Raw genomic sequence first — 16,818 nt, 5'->3', positions numbered from 1 at the left:
ATTCCGTTTAATTTATTTCGGAATACGAAAGATGTTTTATTTTGAAAAACTACCGGATTCTCCGTTACATCCGTCTGTGTCACGCTTGACACACGTCAAGCCACGCTTCTCTATCACGTGACCGATTACTTCAAAACAAAACGCAGGAGCTCGCAAAATGAGTAAAAAAACTGCTGGAGATCGCAAATGACGGCGGCCTTAAAAGTACGTTCGAGACAACTGGATTAAAGTTATGGCTGAATACTCTGAGATCGCCACAATAGCACTGTTGCTATTTCCGATATCCTACCTGTGTGAGGTGGGGAGTTTCTGCAGCAACGGCGACGAAAACAAAATTACGAAGTAGATTGGACATAAACCACACACTTGAGGTGTCATTGTCTCCCCTTACCCCGAGATGGGACCGTCTGGTTGCAGAAAATCAAGCTCGGTGCTGTGGTGAGTCGTCATTTTCATGCACTTTGAATTTGCGTTGTATCGTATTTTGAAGGCATTAAACATTGCCAGAGCGATCGGAGTGTTGCGGCCAGATTAGACGCTCCTTGTGTTTATTATTATATTTCGAAAACGCCACAGTTTTCATGCAGCTCATGCCATATTATTTCGTTGTATTATTTCCGCCACACCTTAAATGCCAGTCCCTGAAAATATTGTCTGACATAAACCAGTCCGTGGGGCAAAAAAGGTTGGGGGCCCCTGCTCTAGAGTCATGGCGTGTTAAAACAGTACAAGACACCAAACAAGATATCCCTGGTCGTCACAAAGACGCATTGTCTGTGTGATTTAATACTATTCATAACACAGCTTGATATGAAACTACTGTAGTTAAAAGTGGTGAAATAAGCAAACTTGTTTACTTTGGTGGCTCCTTCAATGCCATCAAGAAAATACACTCTTTTTCACAAAATTAAGATGGAAGAAGGTTAGCATTGACAGCTGACTGGTGGTTCTCCTTTCTAGTCAGTGGAAAACCTCCCGACTGTGTTTGGGAGCAACGCAAAGGCACAAACAGCCGCCAAGACAGTGTTTGATCTTGCCCATCAGCATGGCAACATCCTTCGAGAGGGTTGGAAGAACATCATGGACTCCATGCTACAGCTGTTCAGGGCCGAGCTCCTACCCAAAGCCATGGTTGAGGTCAGTTTCAAGTGCTTGAAGAATACGTATTAAGGCCTTGATTCAAATTTGTATCGTTTTTAAATGATTTATTTTTTTTATCAATTTTCAGTCGTCTGTGTATGGTTGTCAATAGTCTATTAGTTCTAATTTAATGTTTCAACGTGTAATGATTGTCATCAAGTTTGTTGTCTCAAACGTTAATATAATCTTTTTTATTGAACCTGTTGAATTTCAGCTGACTTAAACTGCATTTTGAATCAAATGTTCACTCATTCTGTGTGGTGGTGGTGAACTGCTGTTCTATTTTATTTTATTGGGAGGTTTTTGCTGCCACCTACAGGCAGTCCTTCGATATTTATTTTATTTTATTTATTATTATTAGTATTATTTATTTATTTTTTTTAAATCAGGTGGAGGATTTTATTGAACCAAATGGAAAAATCTCACTTCAAAGAGAGGAAACTCCTTCTAATCGGTATGTATGATTTTTGGAACTGTGGATAATGTTTTGTGTGATGTTTTTCTTTTTTTTTCTTTTTTTTCCCCACTGATTTGTACAAAATGGTTTCTCTAACTGCATTGAAAGCTTTAAATGGCGGAACGATAAAAAAATGTACTATTAAAAGCAAATAAGCAACTTTAGTCTTTTACAATATCATTTCAGTGGGGAGTCAGCAGTGTTGAGTTTTGTCAACTGGCTGACTCTGAGTGGCGCTGAGCAGTCTGGATTAAGAGGACCATCTATGGAAAATCAGGAAGCAAAACAGGCTGCCATCCTCTGCATAAAGGTGCTGAATACAATTTACAATATGTGACTTATATCAATACATTCATCCAAAATATAACCACCTAAAGGGCATCATGTATTAGGATGTGTTTTTATATTATCATTCAGTGGACCCCCGCTATTTGTCAGACTGTGATTAACAAATTTCCACAAATAATTGGTGCTTGTCTTGTTTCCAATATTAATTGTTCAATCCATGAAAATTGTATACACTTTGATCCCGAAACATTTTATTAGCATTTCAAATGCTTACAAAATGTCTTAAAATCTAACTGTGCTGAACAGCTTATATGCAGCACACTTTTAGTTTTTAATTACAACTTGCATGGCAAAAATTGTTTGTGACGTCTTTGTTTGTCCTGTTGCCACTATTATGTTAAATTTAGTGCTTGCACTCTGTCATATAGTGCAGACAGCCAGGCATATTCCACAATGCAACCTTTATTCAGTACTCAAGGCAACCTGTCATCTGATTGCATCGTGTAATAGAAATTTTTTTCTTCTCCGCAATATTGCGATTTAATATGCACATATTTTTCAAGGTCCTGTATTCATGTATTTGAAACGCTAAAGTTATGCATCATTTTGGGATATTGAAACTACTTTTAATTACATTACCGGTACAGAAATTTGAGGCCAAGTGAATCAGATTTTCTCTTTCTCCGCAAAACTTCCTAAGCATTGGCTGGTCTTTGAAATTAATATACTTTTCGGCTGTAGGAGGTTAAACTCCAGACTCAAAGAGGTGCCGATTTAATGGGCTGGTGGGATAACCTTTATTTTTTTTTTTACCTGGGTGATAGACAAATTATTATGTACACATTTCCTTCTTTTTTCTTTTTTTTTTAATGTATTTATTATTTTTAAAAAATAGGGAGGGGGGTACTACAGTGAGGGAGAGAAGGGAAGAAAGAGGGAGGAGTTAATGGTGAGGGGATGAGTGGGAGCGATCGAGAGCAAAAAAGGAGAGAGTGCTCTTACCATGACCTGTCTGAAACAGACATTATGGACTGGAGATGTTACTTTCAGCTCCTTCATCCTTTGACAAACATGTCACCTTACCATGACTAGCAATAGCATTTCGGAGGACTATCCGCCCGCAAAGTACTTTTTTTCCACGTTTTCGTCACATTCCAGAAAATAATGGCTATGAGTTTTTCCGCAAATAATGAATAGGTGCCCAACTGCACAATGCACACCAATATGCTATGTTTGTTGCAACAGGAGATTTTAACCAGTGTAATCCTACAACCCTTTCCCCCAAAGTACGCACTTACATACATTCATAATGAAGACATTATTTTGACGCAAAGGACTTTTTTTTCCCCACGTTTTCGTCACGTTACAGAAAATAATGGCTGAATTTTTCCGTGAATAATGAATAGGTCCCTGAAAAAAAGAAAAAAAACAATGAATAGGTGATTCGCAAATACAAATAACGCAAACACTGTATGCGGCAGTCCACTGTATACTTGAATTTCTCTGTTTATCTTCAGCAATGTGACCCAGAGAAGATGATTACAGAGAGCAAGTTCCTCCAGCTTGAGTCTTTACAGGAACTTATGAAGGTAACTGTTGGATTGAATTTAGTAGTGTAAATATTAATTGCATTGTTTTTTTGGTTTTTTTTTTGTCCTGCTGCCCATGAGTTATATTTTTTTTCGTGTTGTTGTTTAGTAGTGTAAATATTAATTGCATTGTTTTTTTGTTTTTTTTTTATGTCCTGCTGCCCATGAGTTATCTTTTTTTTCGTGTTGTTATTGCTGAGAAGTCTACATGATGAAGAATAATTACATTATCTTCTACAGGCTTTGATATCGGTCACCCCCGATGATGAGACTTATGATGAAGAGGATGCCGCCTTCTGCTTAGAGATGTTACTGCGTATTGTAATGGAAAATCGGTAATAGTTGCAACAAAGTGATACGGCATGTGCTTCTTGTTTTGACATTTTGGTACACTAAAAATGTGTATCTGCTTTTAGAGACCGTGTGTCGTGTGTATGGCAGACAGTGCGTGAACACCTCTGTCACATCTGCGTCCACGCTAACGAGAGCTGCTTCTTGGTGGAGAGGGGTGTAGTGGGACTCCTTCGTCTTGCCATTCGCTTGCTACGACGAGAAGATATTAGTTCCCAGGTAGGGCAGTCACTCTCTTCCATATGTTTATATATCAGTTTAACAGCTACAGTGTCTTGCCAGAATTTCAGAGCTCCCTTTACTTCCACGAATGATTGTTCCTTTCTATTATTGTTCACCTTCTAAGCCACAGGTGTCTAACTTAAGTCGCGGAGGCCAGGTCCGGTCCGCCACTTCATTTTATGTGGCCCGCGGAAGCAAATCTTTGTCAACGTTGATGATTCTTGCTAAAATCTCGACCAGAATTTCTAAATGTCGTATGTAGAAATAATAACACATCGAGATATTACAAACTATTGTCCTTGCCATCTGATTTCAAAAGTAGTTATCCATCAGGTGTTGTGTATTTGTAATAATATGAGGGGATTCAAAAGGTGTTTGGTTTCACAGTCATAGATAATGGCCCTCTGCGGGAAACCGTAACTATAATGTGGCCCGTGACAAAAATGAGTTTGACACTCCTGCCTGAAACTCTCTCTCTGTATTATTCATGAGTAATCAGACATCGTGGTTGTGGCCATTTTTTTCTTGGCTAATTGAATGAGCTCCTCTGATCTGTTCGGAAAACACTTGAACAATGAATTTCATGTTCACAAATACAGGTAAATAATTTGAGTAATTTGGCAAGCATTTTTATCAACCGTGGACAACAGTGAATTAAACACAATACTAATTCCAAATTCTCATCTTGAGTTTGCTGAAGTCAAACATCACATTAAAAATTTGTCTCATTTGATTAACCCTGATGTATTTCTCTTTTTCGTTAAATTCAAGCTGCAATGCGTATAATGCTCTTTGTCCAAACATCAGGAGAGATAAATGGCTATGTAATTTCTTCTTTAGTGTGCACTGCTATTTGTCGTGTCACCTGCCTGTATTTCTAAATTTTTCGATCAACTACATATTTCCCATTTCCCAAAACCTTAGAATATCCATCCCTCCGATTTTCTTCCGGTTATCCGGGGTCAGGTCGAAGGGGCAGCAAATTTCCCTCTCCCCAGCCGCTTGGCCCAGTACTTTGGGGGGATTCCTGAGGCATTTCCAGGCCGGGAGGCATAGTCCCTCCAGCATGTCCAGGGTCGTCCCCTGGGCCTCCTCCCAGTGAGTTGTGCACAGAACAACTCATCAGGGAGCCATCCAGGAGGCATGCTTACTACACGCCTGAGCCACTTTAGCTGGCTCCTCTCAATGAGGAGCCAGCACCTCCTAGTTGACTGAGCTTATCACACTATCTCTGAGGGAGAGACCAGACACCCCACAAAGGATTTGGGCCGCCTCTGTGCAAGCTCTTGTTCTTTCGGTCATAACCCACAGCTCGTGACTATAGGGGAAGTTAAGAAAGTAGATAGACCAGTAAGTTGTTTTCCATGGCCTCCCGGAACCCCTCCTGCGAGTTACCAAAGGTTTGGCCTCAGCGACCACTGATGCTGTATTCTGCTTGGCCTGCCAGTAACAATCACCTGCCTCTGAAGTCCTCCAAGCCATAAAGGCCCAATCGGACTTTTTAGCTTGACAGCATTCCTTACGGGCCGGTGTCCACCAATGGGTTCGGTTATTACCACCACGACTGGCATGAACCACCTTACGACCACAGCTCCGGTCGGACGCTTTCAACAATGAAGGGACGGGAAATGTCTCTGACTCAATATCTTTCCAATATAATTACTTAAATGACCAACAATTTGTTTATTTGTTTTAAGGTATGTGAAAATGTTTTCCTCAAGGTAACACTGTCAACCCATGTGCATGTACAGTACAGTATTTCATTGTGCTATGAAGATCTCAAAATATCTGCTCTTTGGTTTTCCTCCTTTTTCATTATTTGTGATCCCACATGCAGGTGCTCCTTTCCCTCCGTCTCCTGCTTATGATGAAACCCCATGTTTTGTCCCGGGTCAGCAGAGAGGTGGCTTATGGCCTTCATGAGCTGCTCAAGACTAATGCGGCTAACATCCACAGTACAGACCATTGGTACACACTCTTCTCACTGCTTGAATGCATTGGTGCTGGAGTGAAACCTCCTGCCTCCTTTCAGTTTACCTCTGCCAGTACGGACATTGAAACAGGTGCAGTATTTCTGTCTCATAGTTGTAGGGCACACATTTTATGGATATTAACAGTTCATAAATGTTTGCAATTTGGAATCAATGCATTATAAATAAGATTTTTCAATATACACTGTAAGTCTTGCAGTTCTTAACTGATCCAAATCAAACACTTAAACCTGTAAACTGACAAAAATTTGGCTGCACATTAAAACATGAATATTAAATCATTTAAATCAACAGACGAGAGATCAACATTTCTCTTTTATTACCAGATACAATAGCATTTGGATTTGATAAAGTACTTGGAAACAGCAAGCGTATCCAAGGACTGGAAGGTGACTGACAGATGTTTTTATATTTTATTTGAGAAGGGGCAATTATTTTTACACATAGGATCATAGGCTTGATGTTGTTATTGAAGGCAAATTATGGTTAAGGCTTAGTGACCGTGTATGGGATATATTTTAAGACTAATTCCGTTCCAATGCTTCTGCTCACCTAAAATGTGGTTTGTTCAAATAATGTTACCATCTAAGTTGTGTATGAGATCCAGAATGATCCAGTAGGTAAATACCTGGAAATGAATGCTAAACCATTGTCTCATTCATCTTTTGACATAGAAAAAAAATCAATCTGTCGTCTTTGTGTGCTCAGGTGCCCAGTCAGATAGTGAGTTGCCATCCCATCATCCGAATGAAGTGAGTTTAGATCGCGGCTACACATCTGACTCAGAAGTCTACACTGAGCACAGCAAGGCCCGAATCCCTCGCTCCACAACAGATGTGGATGTAGCAAGCAGTGAATGGCTGATGGTCAGTACCCACACATTACTTCAGATGAGTTTCTGCTTTGATATTCTCATTCTGAAAACCCTCAACTTAACCTCTGCTTTGTGTTTTTGTTTTTTGTTTTTTTAGGTTGGAAAAGAGGATTTAGAAACCAATAAGACCCCACTAGTAAGCTCCAAATCTCAACTCAATCATCCCTTGGTCAACCAGTACAGTCTGACACTGGGTCAGGACCTTGGCCAGCATGACACAAAGTCTCTCATCAAGTGTGTAGAAACATTGTCATTCATTGTCCGTGACGCTGCCCACGTCACACCGGACAACTTTGAGCTGTGTGTTCGAGCCATCCGGGTATTCGTGGAAGCTAGTCTCAATGGAGGTTAGTTACTCAAATGCACATAACTAAGATTTTCACATTGGCAGATCATTCTGAATAAAACGGCATGTGTAACCTTCTCAAAATATTAATGAAAGACTTGGCTCACCTTCTTTTAAGTTTTGATTGTCCTAACGGAAAGGATATTTCACTCAGTGTACTACCGGAGACAAATTCCTTATGTGTTCTACATACTTGGCCAATAAAGATGATTCTGATTAAATATAATGTTAATATAATGTTAATGTTATAATGTTCTAAATATGTTTTTGAAATATTTGAAAATTGCAAAGTACCGGTAAAATACATGCCCAAATTGCATTTGACCCCAACAACTTCAAGTATATTGAATGGTATTGAAAGAATTTGTTCCTTCAGATTTTATTTTTATTTTTTTGTATATTTATCACCAATACATTTTTTAATCATCTAGTCAACTTAAATATCTCACAAAGACAACCAAAGTAAATATGAAATGCACGATGCAAATGATGATTCCATGTTAAAAAAAAAAGTTGTTGATAAGTAAAGTACAAGATCCATGAAGAAATCAATCATGCCATGATCCAAAGAATTTCAACAGTAGAAACAAAATGACTAAAATTTATCAGGCCTCCAACTGTTAAATAGCTTTTTTTTTTCCTATTTATAGTTAATTCCAAGACTGGTAAAAATCAAGACAAATGCAGCATGGGCTCTTTGTCTTGCAGCATACGAGGTTCATTACAGTGCGTGGGAGTGTGGTGATGTACTGTATCCGATCACTCCCTGAAGCTCAACAACCCAAAAGATAAAACTATTGGACAGGAGAAAGGGGTTGGGTAGATCCTCGCGAAAAACTAACAAGAGAAAACCAAAAAAAAAATTATTTCAAAAAAACACTGAAAAGAAATGTTCCTCTACCTATGACTGTAATAAGAGTCACGGGTGACAGGCAGAGCGACTAAATGCTCTTCTATCCTAAATGACAGATGGTACAATTAACTGTGTATCTACTGCATACAACAAAATGACAGTTGTGTATTTGATTCCACACAAAGAAAATCTATGTCAGATTATTTTTCATCAATGCTTATTTTAAATAGGCAAACAACAAAGCAATTGAACAAAAAGAATCATTGAAGTTGTAGCAAGGAACTGTTTTAAATTTAAATTGACAAAATGTTCCAAGCTGTGCTGCAAAGATGTTTCCGCTTGTTTCATTCCTCAGGTTACCGCAACCATGACAAGAAGAAGAGTCATAATTCTGCCAAGTCTCGTTTGCGGAAGAAAGCTGGAGCAAAGGAGAAAGAAAGTGGAAATGGAACAAGACGAGGTGGAAGTCGAGCCTCCAGTCAACGCCCATCACGTTCCCATAGTGATGATGAGGAGGATGAGGGTGTCCCAGCAGGTTACCATACGGTGTCATTACAGGTTAGTCGGGATGTAAGTACAGGAGCCTTCTTTCTCATACTATCTAATGTCAGTGATCACACGTTTACCAAAACCGAAAGCTACCAAAATACATACACAATGGTACAAATCTCATTGAGACTTAAAAATATTTTGATTGCAGCGATTGGTTGCGCAACACGATCAGGATTTTTGAGCCGATCATCAGGTTACAAGAATAAACGATAACTGATCACTGATACAATCCGAAGATGGACCAATTTATCCTATCTATTTAAACGTGTTAATTTACTGTAAAGTCAACACCTGCTACTTGAAGGATTTGGGCGCAGCCCACAAATAGCTAAAATTTGTGTTTTGATGCACATTTAAATGTATTGGGGGCGGGCGGGAAGAAGAATAATTACACCTGAAGAATTCTCCTCAAAATGCTGATAAACAAACATTTAGTGCACAGAAAATGAGGTGGTGAGCGGGAACATGACTCATCGCAAAAAAAAAAAAAAAAACCCAAACAAATCACCGATTTATCACTGAATACAATCGATCAAATCTGTGTAAAATCAGCGTCCCATCATTCCTTCCAGGCTTTCATGAGATTTTGCTTTATGATTCACTTTGACCACATGAATAAAGTAATGTCTGATATTCGTGAGCTAATTTTCAGTTCAGTTCAGTTTTTCATTTTATTCATTATTACTTCAGTCAGTTTCGAGTTATTTGAATGACAAGTGTAAAATGTATTTCAGTATATTTACACTTTGGCGATCTATATCAACACGTCTCAAAAACCACCTTCTTAGAGCATAAAAACTTTTTTGCTGTATTTGAGTTTTTTTTTTAAATTTCTGTGTTTCCACCATTAGTTTGTGATTGTGCAATTTTCACATTTGTGAGGCCGATGGAAAGTCATCTAATGACACCTACAATAAGAAGGCTTTTACACCCCTCATGTGTTTTTGGCTGTCAGCTTTTGATAAGTGAAATCAACCCCAATGGTTGTGTTTTGACAAGTGTTTTTGAAAATGTGTTCCAAAAAATTGAATGGCAGGTGAAATGAACACTTTAAATTCTCTGGAGGTGTGAATGTGAGTGTGGATGGTTTTCTGCCGATGCCATGCAATTTACTGGTGACAATCTATAATGTACCCCACCTCTTGCCCAAAAACATTTAAGACATAAGCGGCTTAGAGAATGGATGGATTGATGTCAAACACTTATCATAATAGCATGAGCTGGGATTTTTTTCAGATTTTTTTTTTCCATGATTGAAGCTCATATGAGAGGGAATTTCTAATTTGATCTCTTATGAATTTGATGGGTGGTGTGAATGAAATGTTCCTTGATTATTTTCTAACCTTGTAGTCAATATTCTGACATGAAATGGATGTTCTGATCTCATTAATTCCACAGAATACAATATTCAATAGGAGGGTGTTACTTAATAGATGTGGTAGCTTTTGAATTTAATGTTTTCTGCTTTAAATACTATTCCATTTAAAAGCATGAGAATTTTTCAAGTTGTATTTTGTGTTTATCACTGTTAACGAGGCTCGCGGGTGTGCTGGAGCCTATCCAAGCTGTCTCCGGGCAGTGGGCAGGAAACACCTTGAACCGGTCACCAGTCAAGGGCACACACAGACAAACAACAACCTGTATTCACATTCAGTCACACAATTTTATCGTCTCGCATCCCTGTCAACGACGAGCAGCATGCACATGAGCTCAATTTTGAAGTAAGTTAATATTGGAAAAAGGCTGTGACAATTTTAAAAAATGGGGGGACCCTCTCAGTCAGTATGTTGAGAATGCAGTGTTAGCATTACTTTGGAAATGGGCACTTGCACCTACAATATAAATCCGAATGTATACAAAGTATATACATGTGCCTTGTCAGGCATTGCATAGCATTCATTATCTAACATAAGCATTGCACAAAAGCATGCACATTTGTTATTGTGTCCTGATGTTTTGGACATAGTATAACATTATTTCGGGGGGGGGGGTTGGTTTGTTTTTAATGCATATTGATGTTGGTGTGTCTTTGATTGTTCAGCTTTTAGACTTGATGCACACATTGCACACCCGGGCTGCCAGCATCTACAGCTCCTGGGCAGAAGAACAGCGCAATTTGGAGGCTGCTGGTAAAAAGATTGAAGCTGACTCCCAGACACTGTGGACGAGCTGCTGGTGCCCACTGCTGCAAGGTCAGCTCATATCACATTGTGCAGACTCTATTCACACTATATTTTCATTTTAGTAGAGGATGTGTTGTACTAGATACAGAAGTAATGATAAAGGAGGTTTTAACTTTACTCTCTCAACTGTATTTATAGAGCACTTTCAAACAGCACTCGCTGCATACAAAGTGCTGTACATGGAGCAACTAACACAGTGTTTTTCAACCGGTGTGCCGTGGCACACTCGTCTGCCGCGAGACATTGTCAGGTGTGCCGCGGGAAAATATCCAATTTTTATCCCTGTGCGGTCTTTCGCCCAGAAAATAATCATGTAGTACCCTCCCATACCGCTAGGGAGCAGCAACAGCGAGCCAATTGCCTTGTGTTACGACGAGAGACACGCGAATTTGTGACGCATGAATGCAGGACGACGGTAAAACAATAAATATGAAAGATGATAAAATACTGTTTTCTTTGTGTTCATTAGATTCCAATTCAAGCTGTGCTCACGTCATTCTTCAATGTTAAAAACGGTTATAGTAACAATATAACACGTTAGTTGGTAAAATAAGCGTGGGGGAGGGGGGTGCAATCACATTTTCGGCTAGTGGTGTGCCTCGAGATTTTTTTCAATGAATAAAAGTTCAAAAAAGTTCGAAAAACCCTGATCTAAACAGCCCCGGGTTTCACACTGATTGAGTATAAATAAACTGAGAAATTATATTTTAATTAAATACACTGTTCAGAGTGTCATCATTTTATCACATTTTTGGTTAGTGGTGTGCCGCAAAATTGTTCCAATGTAAAAAACGTGCCCTGGCTCAAAAAAGGTTGAAAAACACTGAACTAACATATATACAACAATAAATCAATAAATCAGTAACAAAGATGTTAGAAAGCACCAAACAGTAAAACTAAGATCAAATCTCAGTCATGCTGAGTAAAATGCCAAAGAATACAAGTGAGTTTTGAGGCGGGTTTTAAAGATGGGCAGCGAGGGTGCTTGCCGAATGTTCAGTGGGAGGTCATTTTACCTTCCATTCTAAGCACAATATCGCAGTCCGTAATCAGAAAAACATCCCCAAGTGAATAGAGTGGGCCAGTCATGATAATTACTATATCAACTTGCCGTTTGATGAATAAAATATACAATACATTTTTTTCTGGACTCAATAACTTACCATTTCTATGCATGTTTGTTTACATACTGTATATCCTCAGCAGTCCATTGCACTGATTCGTTCCCCCTTATCACTCACATTGCTCACACCTGTGTGAGTTGGCATGCACACATGCATACACAAAAGGGGTGGAACTGCTTTTGAAAACCACCGAAACGGTTTCCTTTGCACATGTCTTGTCGCTTCACAGGGACGCGCAACTCTATCTCATTTATTAATGAGGCACGACAATGTACAGTATCACTAATGGTAGCCAATATAAACACGTCAGTATATGTGCATCACGTAAGACTTAGAGTAATATCCTTTTTTTTTTTTTTGGAGAATAGATACTGTATATCAGTTGATAACACCCTTTGTTTAGCCAATGTTCCTTTTACACACACACAAAATCTCATGGGTAATCACCAAACAAAAATCTAAAAACATTTAAATAATTAAATATTTTTTCTTTTCTGAATTTAGTCACAAATGTACTTCCCAGGTCAAATTGAGGCAGAGGTGGTACCATCCTGACCATGGCAATACAGGGAGTATGTGGTTGTACAGTTAGTATGCTTCAGGTATTTCTTGAAGTGCAGTTTTTTTTTTAACAGAGCCTGAGACATTTTGCAATTTTTTTTGTGCAACTCACATATGTTAATGGTATAGACTGGAACAGACCGTGCACAGCCTGTAACCGGCCCTCGCAGTCATGTGACGTAAAAATAAAACATAATATATGGATGGCGTTTACTCTGAAAGTGGTGCTCCTTTTTTTTTTTTCCATGCACCTGTGTGAGCGCCACAAGCAAGAGAATGACCTGTGTCTTAGGTCTTACCAAAAAAGTGTTTGCAACATTGTTATTTCCTGCACGATGGCGGGAAGAAAGAGATTTGCCCAGATCATGATTTGGCAGTCACTGGTAGTCATTTATATGATTCAGGGCTTTGTGTTCTGTATGTGAAACACCTTAAAAATGTAGAAAACAGTAATGCACACTGTAGACATGTCTAAACGGTGATATGAATTTATTAATTCCATGTCATTTATACGTCATACACCTAACATTTGTATTTTGTAATGATAATAACACATACCCTATCTACATTAGTAGCAGCATATTAAAAGAGTACAATTTCATGCCTGATATAATTAACATAAAACGGAAATAAATCCCCCCCCCCCCCACCCAGTCTGCTTTTAAACAGCTTTCACGCTGTATGCCACATTTGAGATAAATTTGAATCACCTCCTTGGTTGATGTCTTTGTTTCTGCACTGTTTCTTTCCTTATTAGGCATTGCTTGGCTGTGCTGCGACGCCAGACGTCAAGTGCGCATGCAGGCTCTCAACTACCTCCAGAGGGCTCTGCTTGTCCACGATCTGCAGACGCTAGATGCTACAGAATGGGAGTCCTGCTTCAATAAGGTGATTCTTAATCTACGCAAGACACTTTAGGGAGGAAAAAAAAACCCAAACAACAACACATACATGAAAAAAGCCAAACTCGTACTCTCCTTGCAGGTGCTATTTCCATTACTGACCAAGCTGCTGAACAACATCAGCCCAGCTGATGTTGGTGGAATGGAGGAGACCAGAATGAGAGCCTGCACTATCCTATCAAAGGTTCACCCTACACACACCGACAACCATGATATTTTATTGGCATTGAAATTTTCACGTAATGTTTTGCCCGCCATATGATGGCATCTTGTTACTAAGGAGCTATGTCAAAGTGAGCTGAGGGGTTTCGTGCAGTGCTCTGTTGCCATCCTGTTGGATGTATAGGCAGGTGTAAGTCAAGTTGGGGGTCAGGTGCACAGATTTTTGCTTTTGGCGGCACACCTGAGTACCTCCTACAGTCCGTTAGGTTTGACATAAGATCCTTGTCTTATAATTTAACTTTTAGGCTTGTGGGACGATTTGTGTTTATATTAATGGATAACTCCTTTTCATTCTTTTTTTTTTCTTGTTTTAATTCTGTCATGTACGCCAGGTTTTTCTGCAGCACCTTCTGCCATTGTTGTCCCTGCCTACCTTTGCTGCCCTGTGGCTTAGCATTTTGGATTTCATGGATAAGTACATGCACGCAGGATCCAGTGACTTATTGGTGAGAGCTGTGGCAGAAAAAAATGATGTCAGTAGTATACTGTCGGAGCGTGCCACTCAACATACCTCTGCGTTGGCATGTCTAGTTGGAGGCCATCCCGGAGTCTCTGAAGAACATGCTGCTGGTGATGGACACAGCAGAAATCTTCCGCAGCCCAGATTCCAAGACAAAATACTCGGATTTATGGGAAATAACGTGGGAACGAATCGACTGCTTCCTGCCCCACCTGAGAGAGGAACTCTTTAAACAGACCGTTTTACCAGGTCCGTGTTTATTTGATGTACTTTTGCACAACTCTTCTTGACTCAACTTTTCGAATAGAATCCCACAGAATCAATCAATTTGAATGTATTTCAATGACATTATATAAATTACAGATCATGCAAATAAAACTTTCCTGCACAGTGGTTGAAACTTCATATTTATCATAATACTGTTCAATATTTGTAGGGAGAGTTATGTTATAAAAGTTGGCTTATGTTAATAGTCACCCTACAAAGACAAAACTTTTTGAGTTTTCGTCTTTAATGTGGTAGAGCGACACTACAAAGAAAAATACGAAGAGCAGTTGAAGATTTAAGATTAGATGGCCAAGTGCGAAGAAGGGCCTGTGAACTGGGAAATGATATCATCTGATGCCAGGTTATGTGTCATCTCACCCTGCATTTGAGATTCTGGTTCCTTGTTTGACTTCTGGGCTGTGTCCTCATTCGAGTTTTATGTCAAATACGCAGTTTTCAACTCTCAACCCTTTTGCGTTTTTTTTTAGAGCCATTGAAGTTACCTCATATTCTTGATGTTGTATCTTTTAGTTCCTTCAGAACCAGTGCCCAGTCCTCCATCTGAGGTGCAACCACCAACCCCATCAGCGCGGCCTCCCTCTCCACAGGGCTCTTCGGTTCCAGCACTCCAACAACCGCCCCCCTCTGTGCCTGTGCCCGTAACTTCTGCAGAGCCTCGAACTCCCAGCAGGCCAGCATCGCCCCAAGACACCCAAGCAGTCAATGCCAATGGTACTGCATCCACATGCTTTAACTGTGATTTTGCAGAAAATCATTTCTTTGTTTCAATATAATCCGAGGCAGGGCTGCCCAACCGTTTTTGACCGAAGTCCAACCTCCCATGATTGACCCATTAAAGCACACGCGCGCATATCGGCACGCTTGCACACGCATACTCTGATGAGCAATAGCCATAACGGCCCCTCTGATGAACAAAATAGAAAAATAAAGTAGGCACAAAAGTTTGAGTTTGTGAAAAGGAAATCACTGCCATGTGCTTAGTAGTACTTAGGGAAGTAAATATTGTCCCACATGTTATTCACTGTTCTGATGCATTTGTGGCAATGTCAAGTATTTTCTTATTTTGACTGACTTATCCCCGAACACATGGCTAAGTTCCGAATTTATTTATTTTTGAACCACCAACTGCTTTCTGCTCCTTTGCCCACCTATGCTCTTCCCCCTTGCTCCCCTTTACAAGAAGAAAAAAAATGGCTAACAGAAAAATGTTTTTCATGAATGTCTTTCAGGAGCAGACCGATCATCTTCCCCAGTATTGCCCCCAATGCCAGTGCCAGCACCACCCCCCTACGCTCAAGTGTCCTCACCCTTGAGCCAGTCCCCTTTCATCATCCAACCGCTTGCCTCGCCGCTGCAGGTGGGGGTCCCACCCATGTCCCTGCCAATCATCCTCAACCCCGCCCTGATTGAAGCTACATCCCCGGTACCACTGCTTCCTGGTCCCAGACCTACAAGCCCCTCTGACGAGGTCCAGTAGGAGCTCTGTTGGTCACTCGCTTGTCAATCTGTGACTTAACTTCCAGAAGTCAGATTCGTCACTTTAAGGTCTGCTGGGGAATATATCTACAAATCACGGCAAGTTGGCAGATGACACTTCATTTGTCACTCGTTCCACAGTCTGAAAGTCAACTAGTACGTTTTCCACTCTGGGAATCTTCATGGTGACTTGAGTTCGCTCACCGTTCATCGATGAGTTGCTAGTCATGTTCGCGATTATACTCTTAAATCGTTTGTTTTCTGACAGCCAAACATGTTGCTTTATGGACACTCCTGGAGTAAAATAACAGTTTAATTCAAAGGAAATATACTGTCATACAAAAACTGTTGAACATGTTAAAAAAAAAAATATATATATATATATATATATATATATATACACACACACACACACACACACACACACACACACACACACACACACACATATAACTAACAGCTCCACGAAATAACGGTGCGCTTGCATATGCCGGTGGAACTATTCCATCTAAACGCTCAACTTTCGGTTTACGGAGTTTGTCAGATTCCGAGTGACTGAGCATGTAACAATGCGCTTACGAACGCGTTACTCGTTGGAGCAAAGTCCACATTTAGACCTCGTGATAATCATGATCAAGATTTGAGCTTCGCTCGTGCCTCTTTAGGTGCATGTGTTGTCAATGTTGAGATTGCAGGCGGGGAGAGTGAAGCATTTTAGGTATTGCATGTCAGTTAAATCAGGTTGCTTCATGTTCTTAACATCCTTGTAATCACTCAAGTGAGGGTTCAGCTCAGACTGCAGTGGGCTGAGGGGGGACATTTACAGTATATTATTGTTTTTCATGTACTGTATTGGACTGATTGGCTGGTCACTGCTCCCCGTGCCCCCCCCTTCTTTTTTTCTATACATATATGAATACACATTATTTTTTAAGCCCA

The 16,818-nt window shown here is 39.9% G+C and overlaps 1 protein-coding gene across 6 annotated transcripts in view; it reads left to right on the top strand.

Annotated features, from left to right (window-relative positions):
- gbf1 (golgi brefeldin A resistant guanine nucleotide exchange factor 1) overlaps positions 1-16,273 on the top strand; it is a 96,207-nt gene extending 79,934 nt beyond the window's left edge. For 3 of the 6 annotated variants that reach the window (XM_019882086.1, XM_019882090.1, XM_019882087.1), the window contains 17 exons: positions 961-1,137; positions 1,530-1,594; positions 1,784-1,907; positions 3,403-3,474; positions 3,715-3,809; positions 3,891-4,044; positions 5,885-6,110; positions 6,747-6,904; positions 7,010-7,259; positions 8,467-8,681; positions 10,705-10,855; positions 13,289-13,419; positions 13,516-13,617; positions 13,988-14,101; positions 14,187-14,364; positions 14,914-15,114; positions 15,633-16,273. In XM_019882086.1, the coding sequence (XP_019737645.1) occupies positions 961-1,137; positions 1,530-1,594; positions 1,784-1,907; positions 3,403-3,474; positions 3,715-3,809; positions 3,891-4,044; positions 5,885-6,110; positions 6,747-6,904; positions 7,010-7,259; positions 8,467-8,681; positions 10,705-10,855; positions 13,289-13,419; positions 13,516-13,617; positions 13,988-14,101; positions 14,187-14,364; positions 14,914-15,114; positions 15,633-15,880 (2,661 nt within the window). In that variant the 3' untranslated portion in view covers positions 15,881-16,273. The remainder of the gene's footprint in view (positions 1-960; positions 1,138-1,529; positions 1,595-1,783; positions 1,908-3,402; positions 3,475-3,714; positions 3,810-3,890; positions 4,045-5,884; positions 6,111-6,746; positions 6,905-7,009; positions 7,260-8,466; positions 8,682-10,704; positions 10,856-13,288; positions 13,420-13,515; positions 13,618-13,987; positions 14,102-14,186; positions 14,365-14,913; positions 15,115-15,632) is intronic. The other 3 variants (XM_019882091.1, XM_019882089.1, XM_019882088.1) reach the window with 2 other exon arrangements.
- The last annotated feature ends 545 nt before the right edge of the window (positions 16,274-16,818 follow it).

Source organism: Hippocampus comes, unplaced genomic scaffold (genome assembly GCF_001891065.2).
Source record: "Hippocampus comes isolate QL1 unplaced genomic scaffold, H_comes_QL1_v1.1 scaffold36, whole genome shotgun sequence".
NCBI lineage: Eukaryota > Metazoa > Chordata > Actinopteri > Syngnathiformes > Syngnathidae > Hippocampus > Hippocampus comes.
This window is presented reverse-complemented; position numbering and strand designations above follow the sequence as displayed.